A 25,432-nucleotide genomic window follows, 5' to 3' on the forward strand; every position below is an offset into this window, starting at 1 on the left:
ACTGAATTCTCAATCCTGAAGGTGTGAATTCTCCAAGACATATTTGTCTGGTCAATGACCAAAATAAAGATTCCATTCCAAGACATACCAAGCACTCAACCTGCATTTCATTTTAAATGGTAGAACGTCCAGCACACATGGCACAGAATCCTAGGACTTTTAAGCAATCCCTAGTTCAAGTAAAGCTTGGCAGTTATAAAAAATGCCACCTAAAAGCTGAAAGAAAGCAGCAGTACAGAGGATTTTGATAGTTGCACAGCAGAACTTGCTGCATAAGTATCTTGCTTTAAGTATGTATTGCACCCACTCTAGCACTTTGTCACTTTTGATCCACCAGCCTCATCCCTGTGAACTCCCAGATTTTGCAGAGACAGTGTACTATTTAGACAGAATTCAACTAAATCTTGAATTTACATATAGTTTATGTCTCAAAATGACTGAGGCTGGGTTCACAGGAGCCGGAGTTCCTACTTTGTTATAACCTGTAGTTTCAACAATAGTCTGATTCTGGCATCTGTATAATAAAATAGGAAAACTTTTTCCAAGCAGACAGGGCAAATGGGAACAAACAAATATTTAACTCAAACATTGGGTGTGCTGCTACAACAGCACATGCCATTTCCTCACACTCCCTGCAGCCTCCCAAGTCATTTGGAAAGCCATCCCTGAGTATCAAGGAGCCCTTGGCAATGGCATGAGATGTGGCACACGTGGCTGCAGAAAATCCCTAGAAAGCAGGTGAAGCATTTTCTGAATGCAACTCTACACAGCAGGCACCTCCACTGCTTTCCAGGGTTTGTCCCTCCCTCTGCAGTTCCCTGCAATAGTGTGCCATACTATTATGAAGGTTCAGCCTCAGGAATGGCTTTTCAGGGGCTCAGGAGATTAGAGGGAGAAGGGGTGGGGGAAATGGCTTACCTTCATAGTTTTGTGCAAACAAAACTCAAAATGCAACCCAATAGATCTATATTGTATTGATTGATTGATTAAATGCCGTCAAGTCGGTGTCGACTCTTAGCGACGACATAGATAATATCTTAGGCCCAGGTTTATTCAGGAGTTATTAGAAAGCAATTTATAATGCACTCAATATTTTGCCTTGCAAGAAGCAGCATGTACTCGCAATATGTTTTCTTTTAAGATCAGTATTCACATGGCATGCCATGTAGCAAGAGAATTGCTGTGTCTGTTGAATGTCATCTTGTCTGAAAGGAGAATGAATTCACCAGAAAATAACTTACATTTCTATCTGTGGAACTGAAGTATTACAAATATGTTAATCGCCACCCATTTGCCATTACAGACAATTTTGGATCAATACATTTTGTGCTGAACAAAAGTGAAATTTGGATATGAAAGCAGTTCTTGCAAGTGAATCATCATGTGCTGCTCCGCCCAGCCATATGGATGGCAGTGTATATCATTTTAAAATGAATCAGTTTACTAGGTCTGAACAGTAGTATTGAAAGGATGAACATTTTTGGCTTATGCTGCAAGTCATTTTCCTTTTAATGAAAATCCACTCTGAAATAAAATGGGAGATACTTTGAAAATGAAGTGTTTTATTTAAAGTTGACATTCACATTGCATGATAGTTGCAAAACTCAGTAACTAAAGCCAGCTTTAATCTGCTCCATATACAGATGTAAAAAGCTTTCGTACATTTCTAAAAGAACAAAAATTCATTAAAAATAGTATTTCAGTTATATATGGAAGGTCAGCCAAAAAATTATCTATATGGTTTAAAACTAAAGAACTCTGCATTTGGTGGTGGACACAAATTTAAAAAGGAATCAAAATGGATCAGAAGCAAATTCACAGCTGAGGAGTCAAGTACCTAAAATTCTCAAAACCAGATTGGTTCAGTATCAAGGTAGACAAGCTTCTCTTCCAACAACCAAAGAAAATAATTTTTTCTCTGAAGGATATGAATGCAGAGTTGAACTTCTGCTAGACATATTACAGAACAAGGCCCTTTCACAGCTGCTACAGCACAAATACCCTCATGGGCACACCCGCACCCCTCTACCTCTGTGCAAGGAAACTGGTATAGGTATCTCAGCCCATATTGAGAGCTTGCCCTCGCGGTTTTAAAGCTTTTCACAGAGAAAAATATGCTCTTACCTATCTTTGTTGTCTCTTTGCTGAAGCGTTTGTGTGGGGAGGAGAGAAGGCTTCTGACCCTTCTGTCTCTCCCCACTCCCATACACTGCTGCAGCGCATACTAGCATGCTAGGAGAATTGCTGCTGAGCAGGAATTAACAGGGGCTTTCTCCCATCCTTCCTTTCTCTCCTTCCTTCTTTCTGTTGCTTTGACAAGCTGACAGAGTTGCCCTTAGGATTTGGAGTCTTCCCAAGGGCTATTGCAATGCAAATTCAATCGAGAAGAGATGGGGAGAAAAGCTCCTCCCCCTCCTCCCTGTACAAATAGAAACATAGGAAGTTGCTTTATAATGACTCAAATCACTGGCCCATCTAGCTCAGTCTTGTCTACCTTGACTGGCAGTAGCTCTCAGGAGTCTTTTTCAATTCTACTTGGAGATGTTGGGGAGTCAACTTGGGACTTCAGATGCTCTTCCCCTGAACTACAGCCCCATTCTTTAAGGGGAATAACTCCAGGGCTCACGTGTAGTCACCCATCCAAATGCAAAGGGGACAACTGCATAGCAAAAGGGGACAATTCATGCTTGCTGCCACAGCGACTGTGCTGCTGTTTTCCCTACTACCCCACCACAACAAACAGGTAAGGAGAGGGAGGAGGGGTTTGCCCCGTTGGGAGAAGGGAAGGCAAAATTTCCAAGCTCCAAGAATTCTTTGAGTCAGAGCCCAGCAAACTTTGCTAATGTCCCTCATTCTTGGTCTAGGCACCTGCTTTGCAAATACCCAATTTGGGCTTATGCCACCACCAGATATGTTAGAAGCAGACTTCTCCCAGTTGTGTGCTCTGAACTAAACTAATACATTACCAAGCTTACCAGAGACCTTTGTTCTCCATTATATCAGTTTTCAGAGAATGTGTCATCTTTTTGGAAACTTTCAAGTGGCATTATTATAAGAAACTCAGAATTCTAACCAAGTCTTCTGAAACAGTACTGAAAGGGATTATACTAGTTTCATTCATATTTGTGATGGAGACACTGTAGAAGACTGATAATTTTTATAGCTAACAGTAATAACGGAAGGTCATGGCAACACATTAAGAATACTAATATGGAACAGCTGATTGGATTTAAAATCAGTGGTTGGATAGCTTCCCTGAATTCTCAGATACAGTGCAGAGGTGAAAGTAAAGATTACCAACTCCCCCCACCCCTACACACACTACCATTCAGATTTGGGACAGTAAGAACAGCTAACTGTGCACTGAACAGGTGCCCTATAGCACTAGCTGTAGTATTAATAGTTCAATTATCCTATAGCACTCAGATTTAAGACTGAACAGCGAGTACCAACTAACTAAGAGCTACAGAGTAATTGTGTCTTGGTGCTACAGCATTCCAGTCTATGTAGGGCTCAACATACAGTGCAGCCTATCTCAGCACTGTACTGATGCTACCAATCAGAACATTGTTATAGGTCCCCATCTATCTGTTTGTAAACACCACAGCAAACTGTTAATTAACAAACTGCCCTGAAACATTAGTCTCTAGAGTGCATTATATAGGACAGCTTCATATGTTACTGATCACATGGCTGCCACGGTCCTTGCAATTCCAAGAAATACAATCTCTGTTCAAACTACATAGATCACATGGCTAAGTATGAGCTAGTGAGACACTCCCTAATATTTTACTCTAGCTCTCTTGACAAGGTTACACATTTTATCAGGAGTTGCATGGAAATAGCAGTGAGATGGTAGTAACCATGTTCTTACCAGTAACACAGATTGGGCCTTGGCATGCTACAGGGTTGGCTATTGGAGGTGGATAGTTCTTACAAAACACTGTATACTCTGAAGGCTACCAATTACAGCCTCGGCAACTCATATATGACCCATTTGACTGTTTAACTTAATGTTGCTTGTTTATAATGGCCTCCCATGTGAAAATTATGCCCCACATTGAATACTGCCATTTCAGAATGAAGGAATTTGGCTTGATTCAAGTGTTCCTAGAATGGTATGGGAACCTCTTATCAATTGTCTGGTCCTACATGGCTCCAAAATCATCTGCAAGATTGACCCATGTGGGTCTACTGAATGATAAGCACCACAAGCAGCACCCCCCCCCCATGAAAAACTGGGAAGGAATCACATCATTCCACATGACCCCTTACAAATGTTGGGAACCACTTCCTGTGGTTGGCTTTGTCACTCCAGGAACACATGAATTGGGCTTAGGGAAACATTCTCTGTTGGTGGTAAGCACCGATAGGGGTTGTTTTCAAACAAGCCTTTCCCTTTGAATTGAGATGGTTGATACTTGGAGAACTAACTTAGCATTTGAGTTTTGGCAGCATCAGAGAAGCACCTGAATTAATCATTAGTTAGCTTGTCATACCCTTTTAATGAGGCTTTCTATAATGGCAGAAATACACTCTGCAAGAAGTCAAGAGTGTTCCAAATAATTTGCTTAGTAGCGAGTTCAGAAGTGAGCTCCCTTCCATATTAACTGGATTGTATTGCACGTCAACCTTTCAAAAGTATTTTCAATTTTTTTGGCCTACAATATAGGTACAAATACTGTTACTTTTTTATTGCTGTATTTAATTTGGTCATCAATTTTTGTACAGAAAGCATAAAAAAGTGATGCCTGTCTGAAACATTGATTTTCAGTCATCTATTTTGCATTTTATAACTTTATCCGGACAAAGACAACATACCCATGTCAGGAAGTAGTAGGTAAAAACAGTAAGTATATTTGTTTCTTCAAGGCCTGTCATAATACTTTTGGATAAGTTTGTTCTATCTATTCCAAGAGGGCCGATATAATTAGACTTCCTGGAGTAAAGTTAGTGGTCTGACAACAACCACTGTCATGGTCCATAACATTCATATTCAAAATGAAACAAAAATTTGAATTTTATTGTGGGCAGCGACACATTTTGTGGACAACAAAGCTCTTTGCTGAGAGCTTAATCTAGAACATTAAAACGCGTGAAAAGATTAAAGGTTTTGCAAAAATGTTCTAGAAAGTTTTGGATATCACTTCAAGTTTGGATTCATAACATTTATAGCATAGTAGAAGACCTTGCTGGATTCGTTCTCTAGTCAATATCTAGAGAACAAGCTGATTGGTTAGCCGTTAACAATTCTTAATCTTGCCCTTTATCTCCCCCCACCTGCTATTTCCAGTGGTAAATCATACAGTATCTTAAAATGCTAAGAACCTCCAAGTACACAACAGCAGAGGAGCTACTTAAGTCTCTCCATCCTGCTTCTGACGCAAAAATGCCAGAAGCACTAAAAAGGACAGCAATGTCACTTGTGTTCTTATGAGATGTGTATTCAAGTTGGTGGGGGAGATTAATTCCAACTAAGTGAATGAAGTCAGGCTGCAGTGAATACTGAAGTGCTTCCAGTAATGCCTGCTGTATGACTACCCTTCTCCCTAAAGTTACAACAAACAATCTATTAAATTTAAAAGTAGTACGTATGTTACTAGTTACTATTTCTCTATCCTGATCTTCAGAGATAAGAGCTGCTTTCATTTCAGCTTTAACAACACTAATCTTCTTTAGATTCTGGAACAAACTTTTCAGATATTGAACATGTCAAATCTATCAATAGATTCACAGGCAACTATAGGAAGAGTTTTTCCTAAAGTACAATCTCTAGTAGAAGCACATGTACTCTCATCATCCAGCATAAAGACTGTATAGCCTGGGACACTAATTAAGAGTTTATTACCTTCAATGCCAAGCCCCCTCCCCCATATGCATAATTTAATATATTTTAAATATTTACAAACCAAGTCCAATTTTACAAAGACAGATTCTTTTAAGTTTTTATTCTAAAGTGCAGCTAATTTAAGGCAAATTTATTTAAAATATAAAATACATGTTTGTCAATATATACACAAACGTTCTCATCTGAAGACAAGAGCTTCCCTGATAAGGGAAATAAAAACTTTTGAGCTAAAATTCTTAGTGTAGTTTAAGGTGCAATTATCCTACAGTTTCCACAATCATTCTGTTCAATAGCAAGCTGTTATTCTCTGGCCCTGATCCCAGAGAAAATTAGTTGCACCTATGTCCTATTGAAATTAAAATCAAAGTGACAAAATTATTAGCAAGTAAAGGGCCCCATTGGTTTCAACAGGACTTGGGCATGACTCTCTCTAGATTATACCCTTAAGAGTTCATAATCTTTCAAAAGTTGACATCTGTTATGTTACAGATAAAACCTTTCAATATTTTCATAGAATACAACATAAAAAGGTATCAATGTGAACACTAAGTTAGCTCCAAAGATTAATATATCATTGGGAAAGTGCCAGATGTAGCCTTTACATATCTTTGTGTTTTGTAGTAGTAGCAGCTACTATAGTCCTTCAATACTGTATTTCTAATTAGGGATACTATACACCTAAAGCCACCCTCAGTTCCGGTAGAGAATATTTGTCATCCCCATCTGAATCAAATTTCTTAAAACTCTGTGAATCATACACTGAAGACCCAACAAGACTTTGCAAATCCTCATACGATAGCTTGCCATCAGTGCCTTGGTTGGTGGTCCTGAATAAATCCTGAAGGTCTGCGAGGAAGAAGAAAAAAGACAGTGTGTGCATTAAAGAGAAGGAGATAGCCAAGAAGCACACATACTTCCTTCATTTTAATTTTACCACATCCACAACAGCATGTTATTGGACATACAAAAAAGTTAACACACTGTGTGATCTGCAGCATATATTCCAATAAAGATAACAGTGTCTGTGGACATTTAATCAGAAGCAGCACTAGAAATTTGGGGATGTTCCTTAATCCGTATCAGTGAAACTTATCCCAACAGACAGAACCAGTGACCATTGAGGATAAATTTGCTGAACAAATTCTGCTCGGAGCTTTTTGGCCCTCTCTAACCTACCTCACAGGGTTGTTGTGAAGATAAAAATATGCATGGACACTGTTCTGAGCTCCTTGGAGGAAGAGCGGGTTATAAATGCAAGAAATAAATAATCAAATAAACAAATAAATAGCTTTTACACATCTTCACACATCCTCAGTTTTAATCCCCTGCTTCTGCTTATTTCCATTCAATCCCTTTGTCCTAAACTTCTCCTGCAAGATCCACCCCACCCCTTGTAAACTTCTGAAGTGACATTTTTGGAGAACCACTAAGACCTGTTAAAGGTTACACAGTTCAGTTATATCAAGTGTTTCTGGAACCATTATTTTTGTTATATTAGAATAAATGTGTTTATTAACCTCCAACAAAATCAAGTATTTTTACCTTCTATGCTGGATATTCCTGGTAAGGACAAATCTCTTGGCTGTCTATACCCTCCAGCATTGCTGCCAACTGATCTTGAAGAAAGTCTTGGAAGTTTTGTAGGCTTTGATGTCATGCTTTGGGATTTACCTGCTGTCAAAAGGCATTTTACAGTCATTAGAGCTCTAACTCTTGATAACCAGTCAAAGGAGGCACTAGTTATGCCAGAAAAGGGAACTGTATTCAAATGACATGCATGACAAAATATTTTCAAACTAGATTATTTCACAGACATATGAAACTACCTTAGTTTCTGATTATAATGGACTCTCAGATTAAGTCCAAGTCAGAATATTGCTTCACTTTACACTGACTGGCAATAGGTCTCCAAAATTTCAGATAGGGATCTTTCCCAGCCCTATTGGAGATGCCAATGATTGGATCCAAGATCTTTTGCAAAATAATGTGCTCAACCACTTCGTTACAACCCCTCCCCATTTCACCACCTCATTAATGGGCATGCTTCTAGTGACATTTGTTGTGTCCCCCCCACCATTTAAAGACAAAGCTACAATAGTTCAATCTTTACACTGCTTTTGCATATTTTAAAGGGACAAGTACATAAAGTTTGCATATTTTACATAATTGATGTGACAAGTCTGTATCTTTTGAAAAACACGGAGTTGGACATTTGAAGTGGCAGTTTAGACCAGTTCGGGACCATCCATTACTGCCCTGGTATGTGTTGACTTAAATGATAGGAAGAGTTGGGCATCATCAGCATACTTATTACCTAAGCCCATATCCATGGATGACCTCCCTCTGTGTACATGTACATATGAAGCAGTGTGGGGACCAAAATAAATCCCTGCAGTACGCCACAGGTCACCATATGATAGTGCCCCCAAGTCCCAAACTGGAGGGGCAATTCAGAAGAATACCATGAAGAATCAATAGGGTCAGACTTTCCCAGTCTATCTCCTGGCACCACACGCTCAAGTATGATGAAAGCAGTTTCTATCCCGTATCCAGGCTGGACTGGGAAGGATCTAAGTAAACTGTTTCTTCCAAGGCTGCCTAGAGCTCAGATGCCTTAACACCTTGTCCAAAAATTGGAGTTTAGATACTGTCTGTTAGTTGTTTCAGACAGCTGGATCCAAAATTTTAAAGAAGTTGAATGATTGCCTCCTTCAATGTGTGTGGGGGGATGACGGGGGACGACTGCATCACTCTTGATCTCCATGGTTGGGTATTTTACTACACCAACTATGTACACTCCTCTCTCACCACCTTCACCAAACATGAAAGGCAAGGGTTGAGCAAGCACGTGGTGCATCCCAGATTTCCAAGCAGCTTGTTCACTTCCTCAGGCCACATAAAGTGAAAAGTATTCAATATAACAAGGCCAGATAGCACACTGGTAGTATTCACTTCTGGTTCTACAAAAACTTTAGCATTCACATGATGTGGAATGAGCAATTTTATCTACAAAATACACTGTAAATTGGTCACAACTGACCAATGAGGGTTCAATTTGATGGTCTTTAGGGCTCTCACTTAGGAACCCCCGAACCACTCCAAGCAGTTCTGCTGGATACATCTGTTCAATTCTGACAGAGAAATAAGATTTCTTCACCATCACAACCAACACGTAGACCTTAAAATAGGATCTAGCTTGTATTTGGTCATATTTATTCTTCCACCAGCCCCTTCATTGTCTGCAATTCTCTTGTATAGCAGGGGGTTAACTGGGCTTGGTAGCTCAGGAGAGCATGCTTAAGTGTAGTCAAGCCAATTTCCCAATCCATCTCTTCATACCAGAGAGAGACCAGGGTGTCAACAGGATCATCCACTCTCAGCAGGGGGGAAAAACCCTGACAGAGCTATCAGGAATCTGTTAGGATGGGGGCAGACCATCATAACCTGTCCCCACACTGGCAGAAGTGTATTGGATCCACCCTGAGCCCAATCTTCAGTGACCTATCCAAGACAACAGTATTAGACGGTAATTATATGGAATAGTCACCTTTTTTTGATGCTTCAGTTCTGTCACTTTCTGGCTTACTTGACAGAGCATTGATCAGCTGCAGTTTCTCCCTTAATTTGGAAACCTGAGACTCTCCATTTCCCATTTTCTGTACAAAACCAGAATAATTTCATTAAGAGACAGACTCTGCTTCTGCCACTGTGAAAGCAGTGATACAGAAGTAGTGATAAGTAGTAGGCCAGCATGAATATTTGGTTCCAAATAACTGAGGCCGCTGGCACTGTGCAGAGGTTACTGTTTCCACTGCTCACCCCGAGCACAGTGCTGCGGTGTTTTCCATGTCAGTGGAGCCCAACACCAGCTGGGAAGGTGCGTAGGGAACATTGGGAAGTGGAGTGCTTTCCAGTATGGTGAAAGTGTTGGTACGGACTCCACTTCCCAGCACTCCCTTGCACACCTTCCCAGACATCACTGAGCATCACTGGGATTGTTTCTCTTTAAGGGGCTCCACTGATGTAAAGAACATCACAACACTGCTTGCAGGGGTGAGAAGTGGTAGCAGTTCCCTCTGTACAGTGCAAGCAGGACTGTGCATATTATCTGGAGCCAAATATTTGCACAGGCCTAATTAATATTAAGATGCTATACTTCAACATTCATACGTCAAATAACTTTATTTACATAAACAATCATTTCTCCCAGACATTATTCATTTTATGCCGGCTACTAAAACACTTGCCTGCTACAGTGAATATGGAGTCAGCTGCCCTCCACCCGAAGTGGTCTCACAAAAGGAGAAATATGCAGGTGTCAGAACCTATAACTCAGATTGCCCTTCATCATGGAAAGGTGCTTGACTATATAAGGAATATACAAAGGTGGTGTTCTTTTAAAGTACTGAATAGACTGCATGAAAATTACAATCTTCAGCACTTTAATATTGCACATGCCTCTGGAAGGTTGTAAATGTGACAAGGGCTTCCATGATCAGAGGCTCTGGCGCCCACGTCTCCCAATCTCGGAAGCACCTGCCATCACACTTATGGCCTTCGCCGCTTCAGATGAAGGCTGTAAGCCTCTGTAAGAATGAGCATGCTGGGAGTGAGGAGAAATGATGGACAGTGAAGGCAGGATGGGATTCTTGTTCATTTAAAAATAGCGTCTGAGTGAGGCTCATGCCTCAGAAGACTATAACCCCCCCCCCCCCGACATATTCAGTTCCTATCAATAACATACTTCTAGGGATTAAACTGGAGAACACTTAAATCCTACTTTAAACTACAACACTGGAAGGCAAAGTAATACATAAATACGAATGGAAAAAAACCCTCTCGAAGCTGAGAAAGTTTTGGAGAAAATATTGATTTGTGTCCTCCAAGGTCAGTTTTTCTTCAACATATTATAGAATCATAATAGATTGTATCTAATGTAATGGAAATAAGAGGAGAACTGTAGTGATGTTTATTATAATTTGATGTTCTGTATAATGGTTAATTATACAAAAAGGCATTCATAAAAAAATTATCCTAGATAATATCATTCTGATGTTATCTAGCATGGATATCAATATTTAGAAAAAAGGTGTATGCTGTTCTGAGACTATGGGACAGAGAAGAAAAAATAAATTAAGTCAAATGTATTTACTGATGACCAGTTTTACCAACAGGGACTATCATAGATTTTGACTCATCTCTACATTAGAAGTTCTGCAAGTCCCCAATAATTCGAGAGATGCAGAAACGCTTTAATTTCCAAATCACATGTTTTGTTTAATCTAAATTTGCTGTATGAGGGCATATAAATAAAATAAAAGCAAGTCCCCAAAATTCTATCACACCTTTACAGTGTCTAAAAGAAACCAAAATGGACATGTACAGACAAAAGGGACAGGACTATGCAGTGAGGGGCAGGTTTGACACTTAAGTTCTTGGGGCCATGGAATAGTCCCTTTGCAATGAAATCAACTGCGGACTTTCATTTTATTTCATGAAAACGAGCATTGGCCTTTGGCATACTGTTTCGGCAATGGCAAAAATGTTCCCAACACTAGCTGGCCTAGCCTTCACTGGCAGGAACCCTGATATGCTAAGAGTGTGTAAAATATACTGTATTTTTGCACATATACTCCACTCATGGGAAGAACCCGCACCTGCCGGGAGCCTGTAATTCATTAGTGTCCTTGTTATAAGTCAAGTGGAAATTCCACACCCAGCTGCTCCCTGCACCTTCTGCTGAGGAGATTTAAGTCCCAGCACACACTCCTCCTGTACTGAAAAAACTGTATAACCCATGGGTTACCATGTATGAAAATATGGTACTGTACTCCAACAAGATTCAGCATTATACACAGTTCCTCATACACACAGCTTTTCGTGCTGAAGGGCATGTTCGTTTCAATGAATAGCTGGTCCAATAAGAAGCTCCTCTTGCTTTGAATTCCACATGCATCATTGGGACTCTGAGCCCCTAATGATTTATTTGCAAATGGTAGCAAATCATTGAAAACCAAGACTAACAGATATTAGTCTTGAGTACACCTTTATGAATTTTTTGTAGAATAGGCTGCATTTGGATGTCACTTTTTTGATCTTTCAAACCATGGTTTGGAATATCAAGAATCAACTTTGTGCATTTGCTCCCTCTGCACACATGGCTTAAGAAAATGCCCTAGTTCGTTAAACACCACACACACACACACACACACACACACACACACACACACACACACACACACGTTTGCTATGGCATCTGAACTGGCAAACTTTGGTTTGATAAATCCCACCAAACCAGGACCAGTCTTGATTTGGAGCGAGTGCTCAAACCAGTTTGCCAGTTTGGATGTTACAGCAAACTGTGGTTTGACATATCAAAGAGTCTTCTGTTAAGCCAAGTGCAGAAAGGGAGGCGCACAGAGAAAGGGAGGCGCACAGAGAAAGGGAGGCGCACAGAGAAAGGGAGGCGCACAGAGAAAGGGAGGCGCACAGAGAAAGGGAGGCGCACAGAGAAAGGGAGGCGCACAGAGAAAGGGAGGCGCACTGAACAGTTTGCTTCTGAGCCTCCAAACCATGATTTAAAGTATTTGAAAAGATACATCTGAATGAAATCCGTATCTGCCACTTGAGATCACTTCATGAATCACTGGGCTCTTAACTGTTTTATATTGTTTTTATATTATGTTTTAACTTGTACACCACCTGGAGATTTCTATATCAGGTGGTATAGAAATACGATAAAAAATAAATATGGGTGCGCCTTTGTCAGAAGTAAAACATCCAAATGTTTAAACCTGATCATTTTTTGACAGCATTTCATGCACTATTGAGTAGAAATGTGTAATACAATACTTACCACTCCAACCAGTTCTATTCAGAAAAGGCAACAACAGCATTCAAACACATTATGAAGCTATATCTGTCCTAAAGATGTGAGAGGAGAGCTGGTCTTGTGGTAGCAAGCATGACTTGTCCCCTTAGCTAAGCAGGGTCCACCCTGATTGCATTTGAATGGGAGGCTTGATGTGTGAGCACTGTAAGATATTCCCTCAGGGGATGGAGCTGCTCTAGGAAGAGTAGAAGGTTTCAAGTTCCCTCCCTGACTTCTCCAAGATAGGGCTGAGAGAGATTCCTGCCTGCAACCTTGGAGAAGCTGCTGCCAGTCTGTGAAGACAATGCTGAAATAGATGGACCTATGGTCTGACTCAGTGTATGGCAGCTTCCTATGTTACAATGACATAGTTGGCACGTATCATCTCCATTAGCTAGGAATTTCTTTAAAATACCCTATGGATCTTGTTCTCAAGCCTAACCCAGTGAGAGGCTTTAATAAACTGAAGATAGAAAATGTTCATTAGGAATGTGAATCTCTACTGTTCTAGGTATCTCTCCTGACTGAGTTTGTTTGGTTTCCCAGTCTTTTGTGAGTGACTTAGCAAAAACTTAAATGTATCAGAGAGGGATCTTAAACAGGAACATGCTATGATACATTTCATAGTATCTAATGTGCCACAAGAACTCTTGTTTTTCAAAACCCTCTTTTGAAAAAGGGGAACAGGTTAATAAAAATATGGTATGGTATAGCTAACCACACAGTGGCCACAATGCTGCAACACATTTCTTAAGCGACAAGAATGCTTTTTTTTTTTTTGGGGGGGGGGGGGGGTTAAGAATTTTTTGTTTCCTTAGAATTACCTCCATATTTTCTACGTTTTCAGCAGCACTTTCATTTCTTGGTTCATTTTCTACATTTGCCAAGGTAGTTAAGTCACCCACCTGAAAGAGAAAATGAGTTTGGGCTGGATCCCAACATGCACAAGTGGAATGAAGCTCACACAAGTGACCTTCTCTGTACAATCCCATTATCCCCTCTGAAAAACTGTTTTTGAAGTACACAACCAGGGCAGTGTACAATTTACTCCAGTGTTACATTTAAAGAGGGTTTAACAATTACAGAAATATATCCTTATTCTAATGGCCAGGCAAATTGCCATTCTTTCAGGTTAGTCCACCAGTTCCTTGCCTTTAGCTCTAGCTTGCCCAAGAATCTACTAAGAATCTCCAGCTGAGAAAAGATAAATAGGTAAAAACTGACCTTGAACAAGTCCTAGGTCACCTATTAACTGTATAAGAAAGATTTTCTTCTAGATTCAAGATATTAACAATCAAGGCCAGAAAAACTGCTCAAACTGCTGCCAACAGTGATTCAAGGCAAGAGCTTTCTTGCAATGTAAGCACTGCTACTGTCATATGGTCTTGCAACTTAATGACCCATTAAAACTGAAACATAGTTCTTATGGATGTTCAAAGTACAGCTATCGTTCAGGTTATCACAGCACAAGTTGAGCAAACAAATGAGAAATTCAAGTTGGACACCTACAGTGAAGCAGGAATCACTGCTAAAGCAACACTACATATATCCAGTGACAGACTAATTGTTGCATAAGTTTATTAACAGTGCAAAGGTCAGTAATAAAAAACCCCACCTTGTTTCACTACTTAATTAGATCATCACACACAAGAAGACATTGCTTCAAATAACCTTGAAACGGTTGTTTCTTTATATTATCCATCCGCTATGTAGTACAATTGGTGTTAACTAATTTGTGGCAAAAGCAATTGCTTGCAAAAGTGCATGCCTCACCCACAATTGCTACTTACCACACTAAGGGTCAGGTTCTCTCTCTTTTCCAGTTTATTCACAACCAACATACGGTTTTCTAATGAAGCAACTCTCCAGCTTAGATTGCTGACTGTGGAATCCATACTGAAAAGTTTTAAGTCATTCAGTTTCTGGTATAACATTAGGGTAGAATTTACCTCCTCTATAGAGGTATGAAGATACTGTTTATCCTGTTTAAACACACAAACATCACAATTTTATTATTAGACTACAAGTAGGTTCAGAATTAATGCTGAATCCAAGATTCACACAAGGAGTCCATGCCTCCCTACTTCTTTTGTAGATGATGATATTCTGAGATTGATGCTGCTGCAACCAGACTCAGAATATCCCAACCTATCTGCTTCAGGGAATCCAAGATGCGAACCCAAGGATTGAAGTTAGTTTTAAATCTTGGGTTCCATGAAGCAAGTAGGTTAGGATGTGTTGAGACTAGTAGGTTCAGACACTGCCACCAATCTCAACATATCCTAACTTACAAAGGAGCCGGCATGCATATGTGGATGGGAAGAGGAAGCACATGTTCCTGGGGCTGAGTCAGGTCACACAAGCCACGGGTTCCACATTAAGCCTGAGCCCATATTAAAACAGTGAAACGGCAACAATCAAGAATAAGCAACTCATTCTTAACGCAACTATCTTCATTATCCTAGGTACATTTCACTACAGTCTCAAATGCAGATGCTTGATAAGTTTTTTAACCAAGGTTCATTTTAATTATCTGAAGTTTGAAAATGGGGCTTCAATGATGACATTCTGTCAGGAGTAAGTAGGAGATAATTACAGACAAATCTCAGACACTACCCTTTAATGCACACTGCCTTCAGAAAATACTTGGCTTTACAGATTATATAATATAGTTTGCAAGCTATGTGCATGTATCTTTCATAAAGCAGCTTGATATGTGGGTTTGGCAGGTCAGTACCCTAGAATGCATGACTATTCACCTCACATGAACTATTAACCCATAACTATGAAGAGAGATAACTACTTTAAATGCCGTCATCTACATGAATAATGAAACACTCAAAAACGTGGAGGAGGAGGAGAAGGCAGGAAGCACCCTCTGGCCTCTGTCATCAGCCACAGGACCAGGGCTGATGGATTATGCACATGTATGGTGTATCTTATATATAAAAGCCTTACGAGGTATGTAGCAAATCCTATGGTATATGGCACATCTCGCAAGAGTTCTGGCAATACTCGGCAAAGGGGGCAGCACGGAGAAGGAGGCTGAGGACAGATGTAGGAGCAGCTGCTGCTGAGGAGCAGGAGGGCCGAAGAAAGATCAGCGGCATCACTCATTCACTCCCTCAGCTCCAACCCAGCCGCAGCTCACTCCCTCAGCTCAGAGGATGGCCGAGCCGGGGCTTCCCATACAGCCTGCATGAATGGCCCTTGGGACTCTCCCCCACCCCAGCTTGGTCATCCTCCTCCTGAGGAGACTCAGCAGGGTGTCAAAGGCCAGTGGTTGGAGCGGTGGTTGGGTGAGCAAAGGGAGATGGTGTCTGTGAATGGGGTGTCAGAGTGGGAGAGTGAAGGAGAGGGGGTGGCTGACACTGAGTAATAAAGCAGGGGCTGTGATGGGACTTTAAGGAGAGCAATAAAGTCCTAGCATGCAGATGTTCTGCACAGGACCAGCTAGTATTAAATAATTACTAATGCTGGACTAGATAGGCCTTGGGCCTGATCCAACTAGGCTGTTCTGATGTCTTCAGTAGTAAATGCACTACTGAAAGTCTTTGCAATTATACTCCAAGTAGTACCATTAAATAATGAACACAATACTGAAAAGTTTTCATAGTTTAACATACATTTTTACAAAAACACATAGATAATATTGATTTGCAATGCCTCAAATCAGGCAAGAAATACCTGTTTACAACTGTCTGTCAGATTCTTCTCACTGATTTGGGGAACAGGAGAGGAGGAAACTAAAGGTAGCTGCTTGTTTCCAACACCTTTTCTTTGTTCACTCTGACAACAGAAGTTAATGTGTACTTTTAAAACTAGTTCTTGGTCTTTGAGCATAGATATTAAGCATTCTTAACTGGGAAAATAACCAAAGCCATACAGAATTTGAGATTTGCAGACATACTGGCTCTCCATATTAACTGTACAAGGATAGAAGAAAAGTATAGCTGTAGAGCAGTTCATGAATCAATACTACAGCTGTGTATGAGCCCCCTCTCTCCCATCCTCTGTAGTTCCAGCTGAGGTCTGGGAGCACCATTTTCATAATTTATATACTCGGACAGACCCCGTGGTAGTAAGTATAGATTCAAATACTTCCAACCTTCCTTGCTGGAACCCATTTTTCTGTTCGGAAATTGAGGGTCTTGTAAAGCAATTTAAAAAGGGTAAGGCCCTTGGGAATGACTAGTGGGCCCCTGTGTTAGCCTCCCTTTTTACTTTTATAGATAATACAGCACAAGTTCCAGATGATTGGAGTGTTGCAATAATAATACCCATTTATAAAAAAGGGAGAAGAGATGGCCCAGCCAATTATCACCCTATTAGTCTTGTAAATATTATTAGTAAAATTTATGCTAAATTTATTGGTAAAATTGACTGGATTGATTCTAACAACATCTTGGCCCCCAAGCACACAGGTTTCTGTGAGGGGAGCTCCACAACAGAACATGCTTCCACACTCCATTACCTAACTGAGAAATATACTCACAATCCAGGTTCTGCTTTATAGGTTCTGCTTTTATAGATTTGAAATCAGCTTTTGACCTCATCTCTAGAGATAGGCTTTGGTTAAAATCAAAAGCTCTATCTCTTGGTAAGCATCTACTGTTACTAATCTACAAGCTGCACGAAAATACCCGCTTGAAGGTTCGTTGTAACATGAGTGGTTATCTGTCAGCTGAGATACCTACCCACAGAGGAGTGAGACAGGGGTACATTTTGGCTCCAGTCTTGTTTAATATATACATCAATTCCATAGTCTCTCATTTGACTGATCCCTCTACACATCCACCCAAATTAGCAGATAGACATATTCCAATTTTACTGCATGCAGATGACATGGTTCTCCTGTCTCAGTCACCTACTGGGCTGAGGAGAGCACTTGCCTTATTAAGCTCCTTCTGCATAGGCGAGGCCATAGAAGTAAATTATCAAAAGATGAAAGTTCTGGTATTTGCTAAATGTCAGAAGTGTCACATGTGGCATATGAATGAATGGACACAAGATTGAACAAGTTAAAACTTTTAAATATCTAAGTGTAGTTTTCCAGGCATCAGGCAGTCATAAAGGCCACCAAAGACTCAACTCAGAATGCCCAATTATCGGCTAACTTGATCAAATTGTATCATTTTATGAGGGGTGCCTCATTATCCCGGCTGCTATTAAGTTATTTGTAGCAAAAGTTTATCCTCAGCTCCTCTATGGAACCCAATTGGGTCCTTTTGGCTACTTTACCCTGGTGGAAGTTATTCAAACCAAATTTCTTGGATCAATACTGGAGGTGCCATGTTGTGTCCCAAATGTTGCCTTTAGATGGGAGATGGGTCTCATTAGGTTGGAGACGAGTTACTCCGATGTATTATTCTGTTTTGATTAAAACTGAACTTCATCCAAGTGGGATTGGCCCCTCTAATATTGATTGATAAATTTAATACAAAATTGAAGGTGATGTTTAAAGCCAAACTCCATCACTACGGTCTCTCGCAGGATGAACTCATTAGGCTGGGAAGTGACCAAGCTATGAGGGCTATCAAGCAGCACATCCTCGACACTGAACTGCAAACTGAAGTAGCTAGTCTACAGAAAGGTCTATACATAGGGAATCAATTTGAAAATTTCAAACCTGCTGATTTAAATAATATATTAATCCCAAAATTTAGGCGTGCATTAACTCTCGCCCGTGTCAACACACTCCCCACTGCTTTACTGGAGGGGAAGTTTATGCCCTTGCAGCTCAGGTGCTATCGAAACCACCGCACATGTAATTTTACACTGTGACTTTTACAGGGATATTCATTTAGATTTTATTTTCCCCCTTTTAAACAATTTTCCTGGCCACACAGATGATTTTTTAATTTAAATTTTCTGCTGTCCAATTTTAACGTTAGGATTTCAAATATTATGGCCAAGTACTTTTACATTATGTGCAAATCTCGTATTGATTTTGTGTGATTTATATGTTATGTTCTGGTCAATGACCAAAATAAAGTACTTGCTTGCAGCTGTATATTGCATCTCAAGCTGAAATATTCAACGAGTTTGTTTTACAGCGACAGTAAGATTTCCTTGCTCAACTTTAGTATTAAATGCTTCCCTGTATAGAACAAAGGGAGTTTTCACTGTATATGAGGGAGAGGTAGCATCAGAAATATGTTAAAATTCTTGGATACATAGTTACCTAAAAATCATATGTGTTTCAGAAAGCTGATATCTAAGAATTTTATTATAGCATCTGAAATATTCTGAAATATGCTTCTAGCACTGATAAATAAATTCTAAACAATTTCCAGTCACAGTAGATCAGATCATAATTTTCAGTTTTTAAAAAAAGGGCTGGCCATTTAAGAAGTCAGGCCTTTTTAAATTTTCAAGTTACACAGAAAATATAATTTCGCATGAAGCTTGCTTTTCAATGTATAGCTATTAAAATCTATATGTGTCCTTACCATCTCATTTTGGAGTGTTTCTAGGGTTCTCTTATGTTCCTCAACTGCTGCTTGCATCGTTTCAACATCATGATGAACACTGGTTACAGTGCTACCTATAGTAGCAACACTCTAGAAAAATCATCAATAGTAGTTTTGTAATATCAAGCACTCGTTAGCAGAATTATTAAAAACTTACTATTTGAGAAGTGTTGTGCTAATTCTAGTAGAATAATTGCATTAATCTGTGGTATCAAAAACCAGAAGTAACAATGTAAAGAAAAAAGTTTATTATGATAAATATTCATACTCTACTTCACTAGATGAGGCACTACACTATTAAAAAATGCTAGGTAGCATATCAGGACATTCAGATATCCAGCATATGACATTTTCTTCATCAACAGCACTTTAGTATAGGAAAACAGCAATGTACACTGAACGCACACAGTCATATGTAACAAGCAGCCATCTATTATTTTGCCACTCAAATAAGTTGGGAAGTTACGAATATGGTGAATATACACAGTACAGTATTTATATACAGCTATTCAACAAAACAGTGGTTTACACAGATATAAATAAATAAAACGACTCCCTGTCCCCAAAGGGCTCACAATTAAAAAAACAACATAGCCACTGGAGGGATGCTGTGCTGGAGATGGGTAGAGCCAGAAGTTGTACATAGGAAGCTGCCTTATACCAACCCAGACCATTGGCCCAACCAGCTCAGTATTGTCTACACAGACTGGCAGTGGCTTCTCCAAGGTTGCAGGCAGGAGTGTCTCAGCCCCATCTTGCAGATACTAGGGAGGGAACCTTCTGCATGCAAGCATGCAGATGCTCTTCATACAGTGGTCCCATCACCTGAGGGAGTATCTTACAGTGCTCACACATGTCTCCCATTCAAATGCAAACCAGGGTGGACTTTGCTTAGCAAAGGGGACAATTCATGCTTGCTACCACAAGACCAATCACATTTTCACTCAGCATATAAATATGTCAGAAGAGATGTGTGGACTTTTCACATGTGATGAACATGTTTCCTAAATGACATCCAAACTGCCACACAAGAAGCCACCTTTAAAGATGAAAACTTGCTAATAGCATTGGCTCTATAAGAACAGCAGCATTACAGCATTGTAGACTAGATAAATATGATTTGGCTTCATTTGCTTAGATACCAAATTAGAAATACACTACACTCCCACCAACAGCAAATTAAAAGCTGTAGAGGTTTACAACAATTTTACCTACTGAAAATAGCATAGAGGAAGGGTTTTCAACAACAAAAAAAGCCTAATCTATGCTCCTAGTAACTTTTTAACACACTACAGACATTAAGATTTAGGAGGAAAAACCCCACACTAGACTCCTAGAAACAAAATTCATCACCAGAAAAATACAAAAGGGGAGTGAGGGAGAGAGAGAGTGTCATATGGAGTGAGAAGCAGGTTTCCAATCAGGCTGGCATAATACCATCTTGGCTATAGTCCAACTTGATTTGCCATCTAACCTCAATGCATAACACATGGGAGAAAAAAACAACTTTAACACAACTGATGTAAGTAGTTTTGCTACCAAGCCCTGCACACTGTCCAATACGACAGATTTCTCATCCTTCTAAACTCCTCCATGATGGACTATAGCTTGAGAATTAGAACTTTAGATGAACACAAGGTAAGTATTATACATACTTTCTGGAGCTCTTCTACTGTGACAGGTAGATTAATCAAATCCGAAGCAGATTTAATATTCGCTTTGAGATGATTTACTGCTGACATCAACAAAGATATCTGAAATCACATAGGAAGCAAGGGCATTAATGAACAGCAGGACAAGTAATTTCATTTCCATCTCTCAGCAGAGGCTTTATATAAATACTAGCTCGGCCGGGCACAGCGCATCTACAACTCTAGTTTCCCCCGCCTGCCCACTGCTTTCTTTTCCAGCCCTCCAGCCACCGGCCATTTTCTCCCCCCTGCTACTTTCCTCTTCCCTTGCAGGTAGCTTGCTCGCAAAACCCTTGCAAGAACTACCACATGTGGGATTCGCTTTAGGTACGCCTAAGAGGAAGATAGATATATATCGACATTTAAAGCAATCCCAGCCAATGGACAAGAAATATTTCAGCCCATTTCTAAAGTTACTCTAAGTTTTGCAAATATGTTTCTCCTCCTTGGGATGTTTACCAACAAAACAACCATGATAGTTTGCCCAGAATCTACTAGATAATTCATAGTCAATATTATGAATGCACTGCTACAGGTAAGGGCTGCTAGTTCCTTCCTCAATTCTTTAACAGTTAAATCATAGGGCTTGGGCAAGGAAGAACAGGGATTCCTTCCCACAGTAAGAAATACAGTCAACTGATGCTAGTTAGCACCCAATCAAAATTAGTGTGACAGTACAATGTTTACTCAAATAAATCACAATTTTTTCAACAGGACAGGGACTTGCTCCCAATAAAAGAATGCATAGGACTGCAATCAAAATGTCTTTTAAACCCAGGTATTCTACTTTATGGATGGGTTTTGGACATCAGTTTTAAACCAACTAGTCTCTGCTGCAATACTCTGTTTCCACTTCCCAAATGTTATTAATATTCAGAATGATCTTTCTTCTAACAGGAGGCAGCTTGTGCTTGTAAACTGGAAGTTCATGTTACAAAGACAACACAATATCCTCAAAAACTTACTGAGACTTTGTGACTGGTTATAATTAAACATTTACCTATTAGTTAAATGACAGACTAACTGAAAATAAAAACCATAATCAGTTCACATTACTAGTATTTAGCTACCATTTAGTAAAATAAAGCAAACATCTGCTAGCAGTTATATATCTAGCTACCATGTTTAAAAGGCAACACATTGCTGTAAATAAAGAATATAGTACTAAGTTCCTTCATTAAATATTTGATAATTTATCTGCCAACCTACTATAACAGGAAGTGTATTCAGTTCCATTAGTACGATAGTCATTATCAGCTAATTTTACTAATAGTTAACCTTGATGAACTGATGTTGTACGGACAGAAGAGTAGTAGTAGCAATCTTCAGAACAGTTCTATTTTAGTAGTTATTTTCTAGCATATTTCACTGGGATCTCACAGTAGAATCTCTTTTCCAGCATATCTGAGTAGAAGAGGCCTACAATTATGTAGGCAATGCAAACCATGGGTTCCAATTGCTTACTTAAAAGAATTGTGTTTATGCACCCCACTCTAAGATACTTTTATTAAAACATTTAGTAAACAGAGTCCAAGACTGTAAGATAACAAACACCTAGCATCCCTGGAAAGATCACTACTGATACACCCAATATTCTAACAAGCTTGTCTGTGAAAGTTAGGACTGGATTACTAGTAAAACTTGCAAACCATCTGCTCATACCAACCAGGATTTGTGCAACCGTTTTGAAGCACGAAACAAAAGTGCACTTTGCCAAAATTTGGATCAATATTTGTATATTGTGCTTCTTAAAAAACCCAAAAAATATTCACATATATTCACAAACTATTTAAAAGAAACCATATCAGAATCACAAAATTCTCAAATATATACTGTCTCCATATAAAAGTGAAGATTACTCAACTCTGAAAACTTCTTTTGTTTCTTCCTCCCAGGTGACAGCTGCTTAGTCTCATTCTGACTAAATACAACAGTATCACCAAATACTGTTTAACACACCATTTAAAACAATGACCAGCATTGTACACTGGTGCTACTGGGCAAATGGTGATTTACATCTATTCCACCTTCCTTCTAAAGCCCACGGTGCTTCCTGAAAGGAGGAACATAGGAAGCTACCTTATACCAAGTCAGGCCACTGGCCCATCTAGCTCAGTATTGTCTACACAGATTAGCAGCAGTTTCTCCAAAGTTACAGGAAGGAGTCTCTCTTAGCTCTATCTTGGAGATGACAGTGATGGAATCTGCAACTTTCGGCATGCAGATGCTCTTCTCAGAGCAGACCCATTCTCTATTTTATAGTGCTCACATGTAGTCTCCCATTCAAATGCAAACCTGGGTGGACCCTGCTTAGCAAAGGAGACAATTCATGCTTGCTACCACAAGATTAGCTCTCCTTCCTATGTACCCAAGGGTCATACAACCTCAAGACATACGTTCAGGAGACACAATGGGCTTCAGAGGGAAGGATGCCAGAGACCATAAGGAGAAATTCTATGAATACGCCAGCTTCAGGACTTCTACCCCATGTAATTATGTATTCCATTGTACTGAAGAACATGCATACATATTACTTTACTATTAACAACCATTGGCTAAGTTACAGTTACAGGACATTCACTTGCTTTACCTGTTTGCTTATTTCAGTTATGTTTATCCATATTTTGGATAACCCCATATTTCCATTCTCAATCTCTTCTAGTTTCTTTTGTTTACTAAGGAGATCTTCAGTCAATCTAGGAATTATTTGAAATGAGGTTTCTTGATTAGACTCCACTGCAACAGAAATCAGAAGCAACAGTTATCCACCAACACATGGGCATGGAAATATAAGCAGTGTGTCTCTAGCAGGTAGGAGCATGTGTGTGTGTTTTATGTGTGTGTTACAGGGGAGGGAGTATCAATTTTCGCCACTATCCCCTTCCCTCTGAAGCCACCTGTGCCTTCCAGAAATATGTCCTTGAAGATTACCCAACCAAGGTCAGTTCTATCATGAGACGACGTGAGTCAACAGTCTGATGTGGCAACTGCTCCACAGGACAGCTAATGAGGGCACCCTGTCCCATCCTGGCTGTGGGCATCACCCATATGCCTGCTTCCACCATCCCATCTCTTGGCTTTTCCCCTTACTTGCCACACCCCTCTGGGTTTATGGCCTAGACTGGGGTGGGCAAACTTGGCTGTCCAGCTGTTGTTGAACTACAACTCCCATCATTTCCAGCCACAAAAAATTATGGCCAAGTTGGCCCACCCCTGGCCTAGACTCAGCCTCACTTTCCCCTCACCATCAGCCTCAACTTTGGGGCATTCCACCACTGCTTGCAAACCAGTGTGAGGGAGTGTGGAGCATGCCTGTAGCAGTGCTGGCTGGCCTCTCTTCATCACTGTGGTGCTGTAAGCCAGCGCCAACCGTCACTCTTGCTGTCTTTCCAACACTAAATTTACCTGGTGCTTGACAAGAGAGAGAGCGCATGTGAACTAGTGTTGCCTTGGCGGCATAGCAGTGACAGGTTGAGGCCAGGAAGAGACACACTCTATGCAGCCTCATGCTGGCATACAAAAAGCAGAGGCACAACCCTGAAACTGAGGCCAGCACTGAGAGGGAACAGGGGCAAAGTCTGGACTAGGGAGGTGGAAGGCAGACTGGTGAGGGTGGGCATGGCAGCTCATTGTCATTTGCATTTAGCAGTGAAAAGCAACAAGTCAGTGCTGCCCCTAACCCTCAGGGATATCTTTCTGTGAGGCACAGGAAGCTGCAAAGGGAACAGAGGAGATCAGCAGAAATTGTCCCTCCACCACTGTGTGCATTAAATATTATTCTATGCATGACACATTAGTGTGGATGTTGGTCACTGTTTTTATGATTCAGGCCGTTTTATCTTTTCATCCTGATTACATAAAAGTTCCATTGACTTTAACCAAACATTCCACATCATTTAGGAACTATGTATGAGATAGGTAAAGATGCACATGAGAAAGGTATGCAGAAATCAAAATGACATGTTCTGCATGGAGCAATTTCCTGTATTCTTTCAGTTCTTTAGAGACATGTTGAATTGTCTCTTAACTTATTTCAGGCAGCTTATTTCTTTCAAGGAAATAAGGTAATAAATCTGAAGACATCATGACCATCAGGATTACTTTGTTGAACAGATTAAAAGGAAGCTACAATTGTCATTAGCAATCACTGTGGAATTTCACATTTGCTTAGTCACTGTTGGGTCCTTATGGAACAGTTGTCATATGTTCTAACTATAAAGTAATAAAGAGATAAACCACCAAGCTAGTTGTACATTTATGTGAAATGTACACTCTTCTACTGTGCATACACTAAAGAAACAGCATGAGCAAGAGTAAGAGGAATACAATGGCTCATTTGGATACTAGAGAATGCCATATAGAGTGCACACACTCTCTGTAGTAAGCTAACCATAAATGAAGACACCTTAATAGTTAAAAGCTGACTTATAAATATTTATATACTGCTTTTCAACAAAAGTTCTCAAAGTGGTTTTTATAGGGGAAACGCCCAAGGTGGCTCACTATCTAAAAAGTAACACAAGGCAGACACCAGCAACAGCCATTGGAG

The 25,432-nt window shown here is 40.0% G+C and overlaps 1 protein-coding gene across 4 annotated transcripts in view; it reads right to left on the reverse strand.

Moving 5' to 3' along the window:
- Positions 1-1,545: 1,545 nt before the first annotated feature.
- EFCAB14 (EF-hand calcium binding domain 14) overlaps positions 1,546-25,432 on the reverse strand; it is a 33,388-nt gene continuing 9,501 nt past the window's right edge. For 3 of the 4 annotated variants that reach the window (XM_053243931.1, XM_053243933.1, XM_053243935.1), the window contains exons 3-11: positions 23,474-23,619; positions 20,848-20,946; positions 19,172-19,282; positions 16,407-16,508; positions 14,510-14,701; positions 13,544-13,624; positions 9,396-9,504; positions 7,391-7,522; positions 1,546-6,694 (exon numbers count right to left, since the gene is read on the reverse strand). In XM_053243931.1, the coding sequence (XP_053099906.1) occupies positions 6,519-6,694; positions 7,391-7,522; positions 9,396-9,504; positions 13,544-13,624; positions 14,510-14,701; positions 16,407-16,508; positions 19,172-19,282; positions 20,848-20,946; positions 23,474-23,619 (1,148 nt within the window). In that variant the 3' untranslated portion in view covers positions 1,546-6,518. The remainder of the gene's footprint in view (positions 6,695-7,390; positions 7,523-9,395; positions 9,505-13,543; positions 13,625-14,509; positions 14,702-16,406; positions 16,509-19,171; positions 19,283-20,847; positions 20,947-23,473; positions 23,620-25,432) is intronic. The other variant, XM_053243932.1, reaches the window with a different exon arrangement.

This window comes from Hemicordylus capensis, chromosome 4 (assembly GCF_027244095.1).
Source record: "Hemicordylus capensis ecotype Gifberg chromosome 4, rHemCap1.1.pri, whole genome shotgun sequence".
Classification (NCBI taxonomy): domain Eukaryota; kingdom Metazoa; phylum Chordata; class Lepidosauria; order Squamata; family Cordylidae; genus Hemicordylus; species Hemicordylus capensis.